Consider the following 20,785-nt stretch of genomic DNA (forward strand, 5'->3'; position numbering starts at 1 on the left):
ACATGCATAGAGATCAGCGTCGCAAATAAAACTGAAAGACGCAAATAAAACTTGCACACACACAGCTCGCGCTCGCAGTTTTGGGGGAGACACATTTTCTCAACGACACGCGCCGATGTAAAATGCTGTTTTTGGATATAAATATGAACTTGATAGAACAAAAAATGCATGTATTGTCGAACATAATGTCCTAGGAGTGTCATCTGATGAAGATTGTCAAAGGTTAGTGCATAATTTTAGCTGGTTTTCTGCTTTTGGTGACACCTGTCCTTGAATTAAAAATGGCTGTGTGTACTTTTTTTCCTAACATAATCTAACTTTATGCTTTCGCCGTAAAGCCTCTTTGAAATCGGACAATGTGGTTCGATTAAGGAGATGTTTATCTTTCAAATGGTGTAAAATAGTTCATTGTTTGAGAAATTGAAATGATTCGATTTTTGCTGTTTTGAATTTCCCGCCATGCTAGCAATCCCGTCAGTGGGATTCTATCCCCAAGAGGTTTTAACCAACAGTGCAGTTCAAAAAGAGTTAAGAAAATATTTACCAAATAAACGTAAGTCAAAAATAATAATACAAAGTAGCACAATAAGAAGAAGAATAGCGAGGCTATATACAGGGGGTACCGGTACCGAGTCAGTGTGCAGGGATACAGGTTAGTTGAGGTAATTTGTACATGTAGGTAGGGGTAAAGTGAATATCCATAGATAATAAACAGCGAGCAGCAGCAGTGTACAAAAGGGAGGGTGGGGGGTGGACAATGTAAATAGTCTGGTGGCGATTTTATTAGGTCTTCAGCAATCTTATGGCTTGGGGGTAGAAGCTGTTGAGGAGCCTTTTGGTCCTAGACTTGGCGCTATGGTACAGCTCGCCATTGAAGTAGCAGAGAAAACAGTCTATAACTTGGGTGAATGGAGTCTCTGACAATTTTATGGGCTTTCCTCTGACACTGCCTATTATATAGGTCCTGGATGGCAGGAAGCTTGGCCCCAGTGATGTACTGGGCCATACGCACTACCCTCTGTAGCGCCTTACTGTCTGATGCCGAGCAGTTGCCAAACCAGGCGGTGATGCAACCCGTCAGGATGCTCTCGATGGTGCAGCTGTAGAACTTTTTAAGGATCTGGGGACCCATGCCAAATATTTTCAGTCTACTGAGGGGGAAAAGGTTTTGTCATGCACTCTTCGCGACTGGTATGTTTGGACCATGATAGTTAGTTGGTGATGTGGACACCAAGGAACTTGAAACTCTCGACCCGCTCCACTACAACCCCGTTGATGTTAATGGGGGCATGTTCGGCCCGCATTTTTCTGTAGTCAACGATCAGCTCCTTTGTCTTGCTCACATAGAGGGAGAGGTTGTTGTCCTGGCACCACACTGCCAGTTCCCTCATCTCCTCCCTATAGGCCATCACAGAGTTGTCGGTGATCAGTCCTACCACTGTTGTGTCGTCAGCAAACTTAATGATGGTGTTGGAGTCGTGTTTGGCCACGCAGTCATGGGTGAACAGGGAGTACAGGAGGGGACTAAGTACACACCCCTGAGGGGCCCCGTGTTAAGGATCAGCGTGGCAGACATGTTGTTGCCTACTCTTACCACCTGGGGGGCGGCCCGTCAGGAAGTCCAGGATACAGTTGCAGAGGGAGGTGTTTTGTCCCAGAGTCCTTAGCTTAGTGATGAGCTTCGTGGGCACTATGGTGTTGAACGCTGAGCTTTAGTCAATGAACAGCATTCTCACATAGGTGTTTCCTTTGTCCAGGTGGGAAAGGGCAGTGTGGAGTGCGATTGAGATTGCGTCATCTGTGGATCTGTTGGGGCGGTATGCGGATCGGAGTGGATCTAGGATTTCCGGAAGGATGCTGTTGATGTGAGCCATGACCAGCCTTTCAAAGCACTTCATGGCTACTGACGTGAGTGCTACGGGGCGGTAATCATTTAGGCAGGTTACCTTCGCTTCCTTGGGCACAGGGACTATGGTGGTCTGCTTGAAACATGTAGGTATTGCAGACTCGGTCAGGGAGAGGTTGAAAATGTCAGCAAAGACACTTGACAGTTGGTCCACGCATGCTTTGAGTACACGTCCTGGTAATCCATCTGGCCCAGCGGCTTTGTGAATGTTGACCTGTTTAAAGGTTTTGTTCACATCGGCTACCGAGAGCATTATCACACAGTAATCCAGAACAGCTGGTGCTCTCAAATCAAACTTTATAGGTCACATACACATGGTTAGCAGATGTTAATGCGAGTGTAGTGAAATGCTTGTGCATCTAGTTCCTACAGTGCAGTAATATCTAACAAGTAATCTAACAAATTCACAAAGACTACCTATACACACATATGTAAAGGGATGAATAAGAATATGTACATATAAATACAGTTGAAGTCGGAAGTTTACATACACTTAGGTTGGAGTCATTTAAACTTGTTTTCAACCACTCCACAAATTTCTTGTTAACGTCACTAGGGTAGGGGGCACTATTTTCACCTCCGGATGAAAAATGTGCCCAAAGTAAACTGCCTGCTACTCAGGCCCAGAAGCTAAGACATGCATTGGTAGATTTGGATAGAAAACAATCTAAAGTTTCCAAAACTGTTAAAATAATGTCTGTGAGTATAACGGAACTGATATGGCAGGTGAAAACCTGAGAAAAATCCATCCAGGAAGTGGGATTGTTTTATGTTTGTAGTTTTCTATTGAATGTCATTATAGTATCCATTGACTTCGGACTCAAATTGCACTTCCTATGGCTTCCACTAGATGTCAATAGTCTTTAGAAATGGTTTCAGGCTTGTATTCTGAAAAATGAGGGAGTAAGACCACTCTGAATGAGTGGACACTGCAGTGTCCCAGAGGTTTTTCATGCGTGCGCACCTTTCTTGTTTTCCTTTTATATTGACGAAGATTTATCCGGTTGAAATTATGACCAAAAACAACCTAAGGATTGATTATAAACATCGTTTGACATGTTTCTATGAACTTTACTGATACTTTTCAGATTTTTTGTCTGCCTGCCTTTCAGCCTGTGGATTACTGAACAAAACGTGCAAACAAAAGTGAGGTTTTTGGATATATAGAGGGACTTTATCAAACAAAACAAACATTTATTGAGGAAATGGGAGTCTTGTGAGTGCAACCATATGAAGATCATCAAAGGTAAGTGATTCATTTTATTGCTATTTCTGACTTTTGTAACTCCTCTACTTGGCTGGTAACTGTTTGTAATGATTTGTCTGCAGGGCGCTGTTCTCAGATAATTGCATGGTATGCTTTTGCCATAAAGCCTTTTTGAAATCTGACACTGTGGTTGGATTAACAACAAGTTAATCTTTAAACCGATGTATAACACTTGTATGTTTTATGAATTTTTATAATGAGTATTTCTGTTTTTGAAATTGGCGCTCTGCAATTTCACTGGATGTTGGCCAGGTGGGACGCTACATCCCACACCCCCTAGAGAGGTTAACAAACTATAGTTTTGGCAAGTCGGTTAGGACATCTACTTTGTGCATGACACAAGTAATTTTTCCAACAATTGTTTACAGACAGATTATTTCACTTATAACTCACTGTATCACAATTCCAGTGAGTCAGAAGTTTACATACACTAAGTTGACTGTGCCTTTAATTAAACAGTTTGGAAAATTCCAGAAAATGATGTCATGGCTTTAGAAGTTTCTGATAGGCTAATTGATGTCATTTGAGTCAATTGGAGGTGTACCTGTGGATGTATTTCAAGTCCTACCTTCAAACTCAGTGCCTCTTTGCTTGACATCATGGGAAAATCAAAAGAAATCAGCCAAGACCTCCGAAAAACAATTGTAGACCTCCACAAGTCTGGTTCATCCTTGGGAGCAATTTCCAAACGCCTGAAGGTACTACGTTAATCTGAACAAACAATAGTACGCAAGTATAAACACCATGGGACCACGCAGCCATCATACCGCTCAGGAAGGAGACACGTTCTGTCTCCTAGAGATGAACGTACTTTGGTGTGAAAAGTGCAAATCAATCCCAGAACAACAGCAAAGGACCTTGTGAAGATGCTGGAGGAAGCAGGTACAAAAGTATCTATATCCACAGTAAAAACGAGTCCTATATCGACAACCTGAAATAGCGCTCAGCAAGGAAGAAGCCACTGCTCCAAAACAGCCATAAAAAAGCCAGACAACGGTTTGCATCTGCACATGGGGACAAAGATCGTACTTTTTGGAGGCATGTCCTCTGGTCTGATGAAACAAAAATAGAACTGTTTGGCCATAATGACCATCGTTATGTTTGGAGGAAAAAGGGGGAGGCTTGCAAGCCAAAGAACACCATTCCTACCGTGAAGTACGGGGGTGGCAGCATCATGTTGTGGGGGTGTTTTGCTGCATCAGGGACTGGTGCACTTCACAAAATAGATGGCTTCATGAGGAAAGAAAACTATGTGGATATATTGAAGCAACATCTCAAGACATCAGTCAGGAAGTTAAAGCTTGGTCACAAATGGGTCTTCCAAATGGACAATGACCCCAAGCATACTTCCAAAGTTGTGGCAAAATGGCTTAAGGACAACAAAGTTAAGGTATTGGTGTGGCCATCACAAAGCCCTGACCTCAATCCCATATGAAATTTGTGGGAAGAACTGAAAAAGCGTGTGCGAGGAAGGAGGCCTATAAACCTGACTCAGTTACACCAGCTCTGTCAGGAGGAATGGGCCAAAATTCACCCAACTTATTGTGGGAACCTTGTGGAATGCTACCCAAAATGTTTGATTCAAGTTAAACAATTTAAAGGCAATGCTACCAAATGCTAATTGAGTGTTAACTTCTGACCCACTGGGAATGTGATGAAAGAAATAAAATCTGAAATAAATCATTCTTTCTACTATTATTCTGACATTTCACATTCTTAAAATAAAGTGGTGATCCTAATTTTTACTAGGATGAAAACTGAGCTTAAATGTATTTGGCTAAGGTGTATGTAAACTTCCAACTTCAACTGTATATGGATGAGCGATGGCTGTGCAGCATAGGCAAGATGCAGTAGATGGTATAGAATACATTATATACATATGAGATGAGTAATGTAGGATATGTAGACATTATTAAAGTGTCGTTATTTAAGTGACTAGTGATGCCTTTATTAAATCTATTTATTAAATGTATTAAAGTGCATGCCTCAGTGTTGCTTGCCTTGTAGTGAGCATAAAAGGCATTTAGCTCGTCTGGTGGGCTCGTGTCACTGGGCAGCTTGCGTCTAGGTTTCCCTTTGTAGTCCGTAATAGTTTTCATGCTACATCCGAAGAGTGTCAGAGCCGGTGCAGTAGGATTCAATCTTAATCCTGTATTGACGCTTTGCTTGTTTGATGGTTCATCTGAGGGCATAGCGGGATTTCTCATAACTGTCCGGATTAGTATCCCGCTCCTTGAAAGCGGTAGCTCTAGCCTTTAGCTTGATGCGGATGTTTCCTGTTATCCATGGCTTCTGGTTGGGATATGTAAGTACGGTCACTGTGGGGACGACGTCGTTGATGCACTTATTGATGGAGCCGATGACTGAGGTGATGTTCTCCTCAATGCCATTGGATGAATCCCGGAACATATTCCAGTCTGTGCTAGCAAAACAGTCCTGGAGTGTAGCATCCGCGTCATCTGACCACTTCCGTATTGAGCGAGTCACTGGTACTTCCTGCTTTAGTTTTTGCTTGTAAGCAGGAATCAGGAGGATATAATTATGGTCAGATTTGCCAAATGGAGGGCGGAGGAGAGCCTTGTATGCATCTCTGTGTGTGGAGTAAAGGTGGTCTATATTTTTTTCTTCTGGTTGCACATGTGACATGCTGGTAAAAATTTGGTAAAACTGATTTAAGTTTGCCTGCATTAAAGTTCCTGGCCACTAGGAGCGCCGCTTCTGGGTGAGCATTGTCTTCTTTGCTTATGGCCTTATAGAGTTGGTTGAGAGTGGTCGTAGTGCCAGTTTCATTCTGTGGTGGTAAATAGACGGCTACGAATAATATAGATGAGGACTCTCTTGGTAGATAGTGTGGTCTACAGCTTATCATAAGGTACTCAGGCGAGTAATACCTCGAGACTACTTTAATATTAGACGTCTCGCACCAGCTGTTATTGACAAATAGACACACACCCCCACCCCTCGTCTTACCAGACGTATCTTCTCTGTCCTGCCTGTGCATGGAACATTCCGCCAGCTGTAAATGACCCGTATCGTTGTTCAACCACGTCTCGGTGAAACATAAGATATCACAGTTTTTAATGTCCCGTTGGTAGGATAATCTTAATCGTAGGTCATCAATTTTATTTTTCAATGATTGCACGTTAGCAAGAACGGATGGCAGTGGGAGTTTACTCGCTCGCTTAATTCAACTTTATTTAACCAGGCAGGCCAGTTGAGAACAAGTTCTCATTTACAACTGCGACCTGGCCAAGATAAAGCAAAGCAGTGCGACACAAACAACACAGAGTTACAAACAAATGATGAACAAACATTCAGTCAATAGTGTGGAAATATATTTAAAACACAGGAAAATCTAATTTTTCACTGCACTGGACCTTTAACGTCTTGTCACAACCACACAGCAGTACATTTTGCATGCTGCTTAGCTAAGACTCCCGAGCATAATCTGGAATTTAGTATACAGCTCCCTCGCTATGTACACCTTAAAGAGCCATCCTCCATTTGAAAAACAACAAAACGCCAGCCCTGCAACTTTGTTTGCTATAAAGGCGAGTGGGAAGAGGTGAGAAGTTGGAGTTGAACTTGGTGAGTCACAGCTTGAACGGCCCAGAGCGAGACACCATAGCTCATCACCCCAGCCCAAAGTCACCCGACAGGGGTTAGAGAGGGATGCACTGCCAGGTCTGGCTCCATAGAACAGGGGATGAGAGAGAAGGGAAGAGCAGACAAGAGGGAGAGAGGAGGAGGTTGAGATCAAGAAGTAATGGGGTAGAGGGCAAAGAGAGCGGGGGAGGCGAGAGAGAGAGTGAAGGGAGAGGTAGGAGAAGGGCTACAATAGCAGATCATCAACAACAACAACATCAGGGAGTCGGACAAGACAAGGACAGCCCACCACACACACACAGCGGATTGGAGCCAGAGAAGTGGGATTTCCCGGGTTGATGGAATCCTCCCAGAAATCTCCCAGAGTTCCAAGGGATGGGAGAAAGTCAGTGAGAGGACGGATCACAGAGGGAGTCTGGGTAATGCCAAGGACTCAAACTAACTTTTCTGCTGCTCAGCAAATACTGTACGGAAGGTGAATTAATCTATTTACATAGTACTGCTGTATCTATCCTTCTGTCTGTCTGTCCCTTCCTATCTATCTGTCCATCCATCCATCTAATCTAATCTAAAACAATCTAAACTAACTCTCCCTGTTGCATATATCCCTGTCCTGTCAGTAGATCTACAACTATAGTGGTGCTGTTCTGGGTGAACACAGACTGTAGTGCTGTTCTGGGTGAACACAGACTGTAGTGCTGTTCTGGGTGAACACAGACTGTAGTGTGGAGCTGTGCAGATTACACTCCACTCACTCTACTGTGTAATTATCTTAGCAATACTGCTAGCAGACCTGAAACAGATACAGCTATTAGTGAATCAACCCAAACAGATACAGTTATTACTGAATTAACCTCAATCAAAACCCTGATAGAGACAGCTATTAAAACTGTTAGTCTACTGAAGCCAGCCTCTACTACAGACACAGCCATTATCACTGAAAGCCTCTGACACGGGCAGCCTGAAACCAGACTGAAGCCTGACTGAAACCAGCCTGAAACCAGCCTGAAACCAGCTTGAAAAAAGCCTGGCGGCCTAAACACTGATAAATAAAATGTAGCTCAGTGTTATAGAGAAAATATATTCCAAGAGTAGAAACATACATTAGTCTCTAATAGGAACACAATCCTCAACACTCTTCAATTCCATTATCGACACATTCCTCCAGACCCAAACACACACTCCAAAACTCTGAACCATCTTAGCATCCACTCTGATCTCTGTGGGCCTAAAGGGCTTTCACGATGTCTGCGGAGCAGCTAGTTAGGCCATTGTGTGTGTGTTCAGCGAGGTAGGCCATTGTGTGTGTGTGTGTGTGTGTGTTCAGCAAGGTAGACCATTGTGTGTGTGTGTGTTCAGCGAGGTAGTCCATTGTGTGTGTGTTCAGCGAGGTAGGCCATTGTGTGTGTGTGTTCAGCAAGGTAGACCATTGTGTGTGTGTGTGTGTTCAGCGAGGTAGGCCATTGTGTGTGTGTTAAGCGAGGTAGACCGTTGTGTGTGTGTGTGTGTTCAGCGAGGTAGGCCATTGTGTGTGTGTGTGTGTGTTCAGCGAGGTACGCCATTGTGTGTGTGTGTGTGTTCAGCGAGGTAGGCCATTGTGTGTGTCTATGTGTTCAGCGAGGTAGGCCATTGTGTGCCTGTGTGTGTGTTCAGCGAGGTAGGCCATTGTGTGTGTGTGTGTGTTCAGCGAGGTAGGCCATTGTGTGTGTGTGTAGTCAGCGAGGTAGGCCATTGTGTGTGTGTGTGTGTGTGTGTGTGTGTGTTCAGCGAGGTAGGCCATTGTGTGTGTGTGTGTGTGTGTTCAGCGAGGTAGGCCATTGTGTGTGTGTTCAGCGAGGTAGGCCATTGTGTGTGTGTTCAGCGAGGTATGCCATTGTGTGTGTGTGTGTGTGTGTGTGTGTTCAGCGAGGTAGGCCATTGTATGTGTGTGTGTGTGTGTGTGTTCAGCGAGGTAGGCCATTGTGTGTGTGTTCAGCAAGGTTGGTAATTGTGTGTGTTTGTGTGTTCAGCGAGGTAGGCCATTGTGTGTGTGTGTGTTCAGCGAGGTACGCCATTGTGTGTGTGTGTGTGTTCAGCGAGGTAGGCCTTTGTGTCTGTGTGTCTGTGTGTTCAGCGAGGTAGGCCATTGTGTGTGTGTGTGTGTGTTCAGCGAGGTAGGCCATTGTGTGTGTGTGTGTTCAGCGAGGTAGGCCATTGTGTGTGTGTGTGAGTGTGTTCAGCGAGGTAGGCCACTGTGTGTGTGTGTGTTCAGCGAGGTAGGCCGCTGTGTGTGTGTGTGTTCAGCGAGGTAGGCCATTGTGTGTGTGTGTGTGTTCAGCGAGGTAGGCCATTGTGTGTGTGTGTGTGTGTGTGCGTGTGTTCAGCGAGGTAGGCCATTGTGTGTGTGTGTGTGTGTTCAGCGAGGTAGGCCATTGTGTGTGTGTGTGTGTATGTGTGTGTGTGTGTGTGTGTGTTCAGCGAGGTAGGCCATTGTGTGTGTGTGTTCTGCAAGGAAGGCCATTGTGTGCGTCAAATCAAATCAAATTTTATTGGTCACGTATACATGGTTAGCAGATGTTAATGCGAGCGTAGCGAAATGCTTGTGTGTTTGTGTTCAGCAAGGTAGACCACTGTGTGTGTGTGTGTCCAGCAAAGTAGGCCATTGTGTGTGTGTGTGTGTGTGTCCAGCGAGGTAGGCCATTGTGTGTGTGTATGTGTGTCCAGCGAGGTAGGCCATTGTGTGTGTGTGTGTGTGTGTGTGTGTGTCCAGCGAGGTAGGCCATTGTGTGTGTGTGTGTCCAGCGATGTAGGCCATTGTGTGTGTGTGTCCAGCGAGGTAGGCCATTGTGTGTGTGTGTGTCCAGCGAGGTAGGCCATTGTGTGTGTGTGTGTCCAGCGAGGTATGCCATTGTGTGTGTGTTCGCTAAGAAATGCCAGTACATCACGCATCCTGACACAAAGACAAGGACGTCACTGGAGAGGCTGTTGAAGGCTGTCCTTGAGTCTCCCTGCGTGCATTCCTGAGGGGACCTGTACAATGCCAGCAAGGCTGGGAGAGAGAGAGAAACACACACCCACTGAGCCATCAGCAGCCAACAACAACAACCATCCCTCACGATTCTCATTCTGCCGATTCACATAGCTGAATGAGAGTTATGACTGGTCCTTTGACACACACAGCCCCATACAAACATTAACACACAGACACGGACACACACATATAGGCACGCACGTCAGTGCACAAATACTGTGCATAAGTTCCACACAGATAAATACTACTCTCCTCCTTTTCTGCATCCTATGACTCGCACTATCCCCTTTCTTCCCTGCCGGCTCGGCCCTCCTAGTCCTTGGCTGAGTGACTCATTGGGAGCTTACAGAACAGGGCTGCGGGGAGCTGAGTGAAAATGCTCGACCCCATCCCCTTCTCAGGACCATCTCTGGAAAGCTTCTCCCATTCCTCACTTCCCTCATCAATTCATCCCTCTGACTTCAAAATTGCCTGAGTCACTCCCCTCCTCAATAAAAAAGACACTTGACTCATCTGACGTCAAAAACTATAGACCTGTATCTCTTCTTTTTTTTCTTTCCAAAACACTGTCTCTGATCAACTTTCTTGCTATCTCTCTCAGAATGATCTTCTTGACCCTAACCAGTCAGGCTTCAAGACGGGTCACTCAACCGAATCACCTTGGCGTGACCCTGGACAGCACCTTGTCGATCTCTGCAAACATCAAAGCAGTGACTCGCTCCTGCAGGTTCATGCTCTACAACATCCGTAGAGTACGACCCTACCTCACACAGGAAGCAGCGCAGGTCCTAATCCAGGCACTTGTCATCTCCCGTCTGGACTACTGCAACTCTCTGTTGGCTGTGCTCCCAGCTTGTGCCATCAAACCCCTGCAACTTATCCAGAATGCTGCAGCCCGCCTGGCTTTCAACGTTACCACCCCAACACCTGCACTGTCCACCCTCCCACCCCAAAATTCCTTATATTAAGCAAATCAGACAGCACCATTTTCTTGTTTTTTATTTATTTATGGACAGCCAGCGGCACTCTCCAACATTCAGACATCATTTACAAACAGAGCATTTGGATTTAGTGAGTCCGCCAGATCAGAGGCAGTAGGGATGACCAGGGATGCTCTCTTGATAAGTGTGTGAATTGGACCCTTTTCCTGTCCTGCTAATCATTCCAAATATAACAAGTCCTTCTGGGTGTCAGGGAAAATGTATGGAGTAAAAAGTAAAAATGTTTCTTGAAGAATGTAGTAGAGTAAAAGTTGTCAAAAATATTATTTGTGAATTAAAGTACAGGTACCCCCCAAAACGACTTAAGTAATACTTTAAAGTATTTTGACTCAAGTACTTTACACCACTGGAAAAAAATGATGTTTCTGCCTCTGATTCTCCATGCAGTAAGGCCAGCGACTACAACCAACACATCCCAACCTCAACACATCACAAACCCAAAACATCACAACCCCAAAACATCACAACCTTCATCTGTTCAAAGTCTCCTTCATTTGAATAACTACCATTCCTCTCATGTTATTGGATCAGCCATGAATGTTCCATCTGCCCTGAAGGCTCCTGGGTCAGCCTGATCACTGGAAATATACTTACATTTCGGATGTTTGAATAGGTCCTGAGAATGTCGACATACATTACCAGTCAAAAGTTTGGACACACCTACTCATTCAAGAGTTTCTTTATTTTTAACTATTTTCTACATTGTAGAATAATAGTGAAGACATCAAAACTATGAAATAACACAAAAGGAATCATGTCGTAACCAAACATTTTATAAATATATTTTATATTTGAGTTTCTTCAAAGTAGCCACTGCTTGTCTTGATGACAGCTTGCACACTCTTGGCATTCTCTGAATCAGCTTCACCTGGAATGCTTTTCAAACCTTCTTGAAGGAGTTCCCACATATGCTGAGAACTTGTTGGCTTCTTTTCCTTCATTCTGCAGTCCAACTCATCCTAAACCATCTCAATTGGGTTGAGGTCGGGTGATTGTGGAGGCCAGGGATTCTGATGCAGCACTCCATCACTCTCCTTCTTGGTCAAATAGCCCTTACACAGCCTGGAGGTGTGTTGGGTCATTGTCCTGTTGAAAAACAAATGATAGTCCCACTAAGCCCAAACCAGATGGAATGGCGTATCGCTGAAGAATGCTGTGGTAGCCATGCTGGTTAAGTGTGCCTTGAATTCTAAATAAATCACTGACAGTGTCACCAGCAAAGCACCCCTACACCATCACACCACCTCGTCCATGCTTCACAGTGGGAACCACACATGCGGAGATTATCCGTTCACCTACTCTGCGTCTCACAAAGACACGGCGGTTGGAACCAAAAATCTCAAATTTGGACTCATCAGACCAAAGGACAGATTTCCACCGGTCTATTGTCCATTGCTCGTGTTTCTTGGCCCAAGCAAGTCTCTTATTATTACTGGTGTCCTTTAGGGCTTCTTTGCAGCAATTCGACCATGAAGGCCTGATTCACGCATTCTCCTCTGAACAGTTGATGTTGAGATGTGTCTGTCACTTGAACTCTGTGAAGCATATATTTGGGTTGCAATTTCTGAGGCTGGTAACTCTATTGAATTTATCCTCTGAGGCAGAGGTAACTCTGGGTCTTCCTTTCCTGTGGTGGTCCTCATGAGAGCCAGTTTCATCATAGAGCTTGATGGTTTTTGTGACTGCACTTGAAGAGTTCTGTATTGACTGACCTTCATGTCTTAAAGTAATGATGGACTGTTGTTTCTTTTTGCTTATCAGAGTTGTTCTTGACATAATATGGACTTGGTTTTTTACCATATCTTCTGTATACACCCCTACCTTGTCACAACACAACTGATTGGGTCAAACACATTAAGAAGGAAAGAATTTCCACAAATTTACTTTTTAAAAGGCACACCTGTTAACCTGTTGGGTATAGGGGGCAGTATTTGCACGGCCGGATAAAAAACGTACCCGATTTAATCTGGTTACTACTCCTGCCCAGTAACTAGAATATGCATATAATTATTGGCTTTGGATAGAAAACACCCTAAAGTTTCTAAAACTGTTTGAATGGTGTCTGTGAGTATAACAGAACTCATATGGCAGGCAAAAACCTGAGAAGATTCCTTACAGGAAGTGGCCTGTCTGACCATTTCTTGCCCTCCTTGATCATCTCTATCCAAAACAGGGGATCTCTGCTGTTACGTGACACTTCCTATGGCTCCCATAGGCTCTCAGAACCCGGGAAAAAGCTGAATGATGTAATTCCAGCCCCAGGCTGAAACACACTAGCGCTTTTGGCAAGTGCTCTATCAGAGGGCCATCAGACTGAGGCTCGTGCATGAGGGGATAGCATGCTTTTACTTTCGCTCTCTTTGTAATAAAAAACGATTTCCCAGTCGGAATATTATCGCTTTTTTACGAGAAAAATGGCATAAAAATTGATTTTAAACAGCGGTTGACATGCTTCGAAGTACGGTAATATTTAGAAAATGTTGTACAATCCAGGTGTGCAAAGGTCTTAGAGACGTACCCAGGAAGACTCACAGCTGTCATGGTTGCCAAAGGTAATTCTAACATGCATTGACTCAAGGGTATGAATACTTATGTAAATTACATATTTTGTAAATTAGGTATTTCTGTATTTCATTTGCACTTTTAAAAACTTAAAAAATATATTTTTTCACTTTGTCATTAATGGGTTTTGTGTGTAGATAGGTGAGAGAAAAAATTATATTTAATCCATTTTCAATTCTGGATTTAACACAACAAAATGTGGAATAAGTCAAGGAGTATGAATACTTTCTGAAAGAACTATAAATATTTTGTCTTGCCCATTCACCCTCTGAATGGCACACATACCCAATCCATGTCTCAGTTGTCTCAAGGCCTAAACATCCTTCTTTAACCTGTCTCCTTCCCTTCATCTACACTGATTGAAGTGGATTAAACAAGTGACATCAATGGGGATCATAACTTTCGCCTTGGATTCACCTGGTCAGTCTATGTCATGGAAAGAGCAGGTGTTCCTAATATTTTGTCCTTCAGTGTAGACAAGATACACTCTGTGGTTTATCACTGCAGCCTAACACACTCACATGGCTACACATTATATTCTTGTTGGCTGTTCATAAGATCCCAGTTTAGTACCACAGCCTGCATACACACACACACACACAAATACACATCGCTGACATGCAGTCACACACAGTCTAATGAACACACACAGTGCTGTAATGTCATGTTCCGGTCTCTTTAAACACACATTACAAGATAACATTATCCAGTCATTTGCTCAGCGGTCGTACAGGGAATATTACAGCTCAGTTAAACATGAGGAAACCATGTCAAAACTGAGGCCTGTTCAAGCATGCATGTTAAGCGAGCACTCTGCAATGGCAGTTGGTCCCACACCTCTCTGCAGAGTGCCATACTTAGCACGGCAACTTTGCTTGTGGGTGTGTTCATGCGTGTGTAATGAGGAGGGAAAGAAAGTCACACGCCATCTCATTATCTATGAGCTGCTATCCTGAGGATGGTTACATAAGAAGTGATGCTACTCTATTAGCAAAATAATCTGTTATCCTTATGTTTATCACTTTACATGAATACAATAATGATTTCCGTGAGGCCAAGTGTAGCTAAATGCTACATTAACAGCTTAATGATCACTCACAGACCCACAGACACACACACATTACAAACGTGTGAAGACGGGCTGCTAGGAAGTTTCCCAGTGATCACGGTATATCCTACACTGGAAGAAAAGGTGCTAATCTTTTCAAAACACTGTAATCACTATAATGAAATAAACTCTCTATCGCAGACACTATAATCATGCTCTCTCTCTCATACAAATACACACACACACCACACACACACACACACACACACACACACACACACACACACACACACACACACACACACACACACACACACACACTGTGCTCCAGATGTGTGGGTCATAACATTGTTGGTGGCAGTGTTGGTGGCAGCAGACAGGACAGCCCCTGCTATTACCCAGGAGCTTCATCTGGAACGGCAGTGGTGTGGCGCACAGAGTGACGGCTCGAAAAGAGACCTGCCTACCGAGAACACTGAGACACACTGTAGAGACATAGACCCACAGGAGTTAAACATGTGAGAAATGCTGTAAAACAGGGAGAGAGAGAGAGAGAGTGAGAGAGAGAGGAGTGGAAAGAGAGAGACAGAGACACAGAGAGAGAGAGAGACAGAGAGACAATGAGAGAGAGGGAGAGGAAAGAGAGAGACAGAGACACAGAGAGAGAGAGACAGAGACAAAGAGAGAGAGGGAGAGAGATACAGAGAGCGAGAAGGAGAGTGTGAGAGAGATAGAAAGAGAGAGGTCAGAGGTCACAGAGGAGAAGAAAGGAAGCAGCTGGCTTCTATAGTATCTCCTCTACAAATGCCTGTAATATACCCTGGACCAGGGCTCTTTCATACTGCGTATAATTTACCCTGGCCCAAGGCTCTTTCATACTGTGTGTAATTTACCCTGAACCAGGGCTCTCTCATACTGTGTATAATTTACCCTGGACCAGGGCTCTCTCATACTGTGTATAATTTACCCTGGACCAGGGCTCTCTCATACTGTGTATAATTTACCCTGGACCAAGGCTCTCTCATACTGTGTGTGTGGTGAGTGTGTGTGGTGTATGTGTGTCTTAAGTGTGTACTGTGTATTTATGCAATGCATGTGTGTGTCCATCGCCTCTATCCGGGTAGTTCAGGTCTATGGTACTAGTTACCACTGTAACATCCTTCATATCTATGGATTCTATTCTTTGATAACCATGACATCCTACAGAGGCCAGCTGGTGTTAGTGTAAATGACAGGATACAGTATCCTGTTACGCCTACCTATCATCAACAGCTTTTTACAGTACACCCACTATGCTTCCTACATCTTTATGAAAACCAATGCATTGGGAAACACTGTCCCAGATCTTCAGATGTGTGAGGGGGAGTCGACAAGGGCCTAGAGATAGAGATATCTCCTGTCTGCCTTCCTTCCTTCACTCAGACAGACTGTGGAGCAAAGCCATCTTGCTTTGGGGCGAATATGAAGCCGTCAGTGTGGAATGGAGCCATGTTGCTTTGGGGCAGTAGGTTAGCTGACGGAGACAGATAGGAGTTGGTGTACTGTCTGATCAGATAGAGATAAACTCAAGTAACGTATGTAAGACAAGGCCTGCTGTGTCAAGCAACATGTGAGAGAGTCGATTCACACAGGAGATAAAAGGTAGCTCTTTGTGCACGTTCCAGCCATTTATGGTATGTTATCATCCTGGTCTTATGTGAAGGTAGACACACACACACACACACACACACACACACACACACACACACACACACACACACACACACACACACACACACACACACACACACACACACACACACACACACACACACACACACACACTCCAAAAGTGTTTAAGCTGTACTGAAAGTCACTGGAAACTGTTTTTAGTCAATGCTTAGTCACGACCCTCTGCTAAAACTCTTACATCACATGAACCATCATGTTGATACGGCAAGGTATGGAACAAGCAGGGAGAAAGAGAGAGAGAGAAGGGCAGAGAGAGAGAGAGAGAGAGAGAAGAGAGAAATGAGAGAGAGAGAGAGAGCGCTCAGGGGAGAACCCCTCACTTAGACACTAAGGCAGTGAGTAGACACTAAGCTACAGTGACTGGCACCATTAGCCTCTCTCTGACCCCTCACTGTTCCACTGAAAACAGAGTCAGAACCAACACAGCACCCAGCTCCCCCAGTCTCACTACCCCATTGGTCTGACCTGCGGAATCACAGCCTATAGTTCCATAGGTTTATTCTACAACAAAACATCCGAAATGTACCAACTGCATGTGAAATATAGATCTGCCTGTACATTCTATCGGGGCTATTTCTATGGTGTGAGTGCACCCAGGCCAGATGAGGATTGTGGGAAAAATCCATGTAGTGGTCCATCTGTCTGTGCATGTCTAAGTCCCCTGGACAAAAACACACTGCTCTCCTCAGACAGTCCTGGACAGTGTCCTGTTGTTACTCACAGATACAGTGAGGGGTGGGAGAAGAAAGAGAAAGAGGGATGAAACAAGAGGATGAGAGGATGTGGAGTCAAAGGAAAAGGTGAGGAAGGGAAAAACAAGAGATGAAAAAAGGAAGTGGAGAAGAGAGTGATGTCAGACCAATATGAGGGATGGAAAGATGGATGAGAGAAAATGAAGAGGGAGGAAAGAAAAGGTGCAAATATAGAGAGAGGGAGGGAGAGACAAGACAGGTTGAAATATAGGATCCTCTGTCTGTCTGGTAAAATAATGATAATGCCGAGTTTTCAACAGCAGCGATTCATTGATGAATGTGCAACATTAATAATAAAGGTTGCTCTCTCCACTTAGAGAGATTTTTCGCACCATAAGCTGTGGAAAAGGTGTGAATCAATGCCCTGTGTGTCATGGAACAAAAGGCTATATTTAGCTGGCCAATACACCGACTGTCCATGACCAGGAAATTAATAAGATATTTATTAATAGGCAGGTCGTTAGGTAGACCCTGCGTGGCAGATTTGAATAAATGATTCATTGATTCAAAATTAGATCATAAATGAATACATTAATGTCGCTAATTTATCAGCACAGTGCTAGGGTGAAGAGAGAGCAGGGTGAACATGAAGGAGGACAGGGGTAAGAGAAAGGGAAAGAAGAAACCCAGTCTCAGTAGGTGGCGGTGGTCGTTGTTACTCCTTCCTGAGATCTTAACTGGGTCTCTCTCTCAATTCATTTCAATGGGCTTTATTGGCGTGGGAAACATATGTTTACATTGTCAAAGCGAGTGAAATAGACAGGAAATAAACAATAAAAAATTAACAGTAAACATTACACCCATGTCACGATCGTTGTAATGATTGGACCAAGGCGCAACGTGAGTAGCGTTCCACATCTTTATTATAACGTGAAACTTCAGCAAAATACAAAACAATAAATGATCAAACAAAACGTGAAGACATTAAAGTGCAAATAGGCACCTACACAAAAACAAGATCCCACAACCACAGGTGGGAAAAATAACTACTTAAATATGATCCCCAATTAGAGACAACAATTACCAGCTGCCTCTAATTGGGAATCAAACAAAACACCAACATAGAAAAAGAAACTAGAACACAACAAAGACATAGATATACTAGATCACCCCCTAGTCACGCCCTGACCTACTACACCATAGAGAAACAATGGCTCTCTATGGTCAGGGCGTGACAGTACCCCCCCCCAAAGGAGCGGACTCTGGCCGCAAAACCTGAAACCAAATGGGGAGGGTAGTGGGGGGGTGATCAGTGTCAGTCGTGGCTCTGGTGCGGGGCGAAGTACCCACTCAGCTCGCGGATCTGCCAGCATCGGGGGCAGCTCTGGTGCGGGCCGAAGAACCTGCTCAGCTTGCGGATCCAGCCATGGACCTGGGCTGAACACTGTGCCTGGACTGGACCTCGGTGTCAAGGAAGGCTCCTGCCATGGAGCGGGACTGGACACCAGCCCTGGACTGAGCACCGGCGCAGAAGAAGACTCCAGCCATGGAGCAGGACTGGACGCCGTGCCTGGACTGGGCACCGATGCAGAGGGAGGCTCCTGCCATGGAGCTGGACTGGGCACCGATGCAGAGGGAGGCTCCTGCCATGGAGCTGGACTGGACGCCGTGTTTGGAAGCTCCGGACCGTTGACCCTCGCTGAAGGTTCCGGACCGTGGACCGTCTCAGGAGTTTCCGGGCTGTGGACCATCTCAGGAGGTTCCGGACTGTGGACCGTTGCCGGAAGCTCTGGACTGGGAACCGTTGCCGGAAGCTCTGGACTGGGAACCGTCGCCGGAAGCTCTGGACTGGGAACCGTCGCCGGAAGCTCTGGACTGTGAAGGCGCACTGGAGGCCTGATGCGTGGGGCCGGCACATGACGTACCGGACTGGGGAGGCGCACTGGAGACCTGGTGCGTGGAGCTGGCACAGAACGTACTGGGCTGTGAAGGCACACTGGAGACCTGGTGGATATAGCCGGCATCAATTGTACCGGAACTATGACACACTTCGCACAGTGAGTGCGAGGAGCTGGCACAGAACGTACTGGGCTGTGGAGGCGCACTGGAGACCTGGTGCGTAGAACTGGTACACATGGCACCGGACAAATGACACGCTCCTCAAGGAGAGTGTGGAGAGCTGGCACAGGACTTACTGGGCTGTGGATGCGTACTGGAGACCTGATGCGTGGAGCCGGCACAGATGTCACCAGACTAATAGCACGCTCCTCAGGACGAGTACGGGGAGCTGACTCAGGTGGCATTAAACTAATTACACGCTCCTTTGGGCAAATGTCGTACATCTTCCACCAACTCAACAACGCTATCCGCTCTTTCTCCTCCAATACCTCCATCCACTCTCTGACGGTCTCTGACTTTCTCCGTTCACTCTCCTCCAGTTTCTCCCTCTTCTCCCAGACTGGCTCTGGTTCACTCCTCGGTTTCGCCGACCACCCCTTGTGCGCCCCCAAGAAATAGTTTCGGGATGTTTTTTGGGCTTCTATGTGGCCGCGAACCCTGGAGTCGTCGCTGTCCTCCATCATAACCTTCCGTCTGCCACTCCTGCCAAGGAAGGCGATCATGTCCTGCCAGGATTTCCTCCCAAGTCCAGGAACCCTTCCCATCCAGGATCTCCTCCCAAATCCAGGATACACTCTCCTCCTGGGCACGCTGCTTGGTCCCGTTGTGGTGGGATCTTCTGTCACGATCGTCGTAATGATTGGACCAAGGCGCAGCGTGAGTAACGTTCCACATCTTTATTATAACGTGAAACTTCAGCAAAATACAAAAACAATAAATGATCAAACAAAACGTGAAGACAGTAAAGTGCAAATAGGCACCTACACAAAAACAAGATCCCACAACCACAGGTGGGAAAAATAACGACTTAAATATGATCCCCAATTAGAGACAGCGATTACCAGCTGCCTCTAATTGGGAATCATACAAAACACCAACATAGAAAAAGAAACTAGAACACAACATAGATATACTAGATCACCCCCCTAGTCACGCCCTGACCTACTACACCATAGAGAAACAATGGCTCTCTATGGTCAGGGCGTGACAACCCACAAAAGTTTTCAAAGAATATAGGCATTTCAAATGTCATAATATTGGCTATGTTGTAACAATGTGCAAGTAGTTGAAGTTTGGAAGGGTGTCTCTCTCTCTCTCTCTCTCTCTCTCTCTCTCTCTCTCTTCATTATTGATGGACCTCTAGGTGCCAAATCGATGAAGATGATATAATGTCCAAGACTTCCATCTCATGCATAAAAGTCTTAAATAATTGCAGTCTCATCATCTTACATTACAGTGAATAGCAGAAATAGACCCTGTTGAATAAACTGCTATTAGAACACAGGGGTGTTATACCAGTCTGTCATTCCCAAACATGAATGCACACATGAACACACAACCATGTACTGTGCGATCACAGGTTTGGAGTGCTAGTCTGTGGTGAAGTATGTCATATGCCACATTGGTAAGCAGGAAGTAGGTAAACCAATCACAGACCTCTAGAGTGGTAGCCTGCAGCGAGGCCGCTGACTGGCATCTTCTTCACGGAGGAGGAGCGGTAGACGATGTGTTGACGCCCTCCTCCTCCCTCCTCCTCCCCCATCACTCCATCCCCCCTCTCCACCGGCTCGATGAAGAACTCCTCATCTTCCGTCCTGATCAGACCAGCCTGGGAGAGAAAGAGAGAGAGAGGGAGAGATAGAGGAGGGAGGAAGGGAGAGAGGACTCTCAGTTAGTCCATCTTAGTACAATGCATAATAATCATGACATAATAAGCCTGGTTAGGGGCTCATCCACTCATCCACAAGTCATCCCTGTTTTTAAACTTTCCCCTGCTAAAATCCTGGGGATAAGGCACACTTCCAAGGACAGAAGAGAGATAGAGAGACCTGGTATCAGAGCCA

General features: G+C 45.2%; 1 protein-coding gene across 1 annotated transcript in view; it reads right to left on the bottom strand.

Moving 5' to 3' along the window:
* Positions 1-20,550, bottom strand: part of LOC115185519 (A disintegrin and metalloproteinase with thrombospondin motifs 3-like) — a gene marked incomplete at both ends in the record, with an annotated part of 60,068 nt that extends 39,518 nt beyond the window's left edge. The window contains one exon of the mRNA XM_029745769.1: positions 20,379-20,550. Within this exon, the coding sequence (XP_029601629.1) occupies positions 20,379-20,550 (172 nt within the window). The remainder of the gene's footprint in view (positions 1-20,378) is intronic.
* Positions 20,551-20,785: the final 235 nt, after the last annotated feature.

This window comes from Salmo trutta, unplaced genomic scaffold, assembly GCF_901001165.1.
Source record: "Salmo trutta unplaced genomic scaffold, fSalTru1.1, whole genome shotgun sequence".
NCBI lineage: Eukaryota > Metazoa > Chordata > Actinopteri > Salmoniformes > Salmonidae > Salmo > Salmo trutta.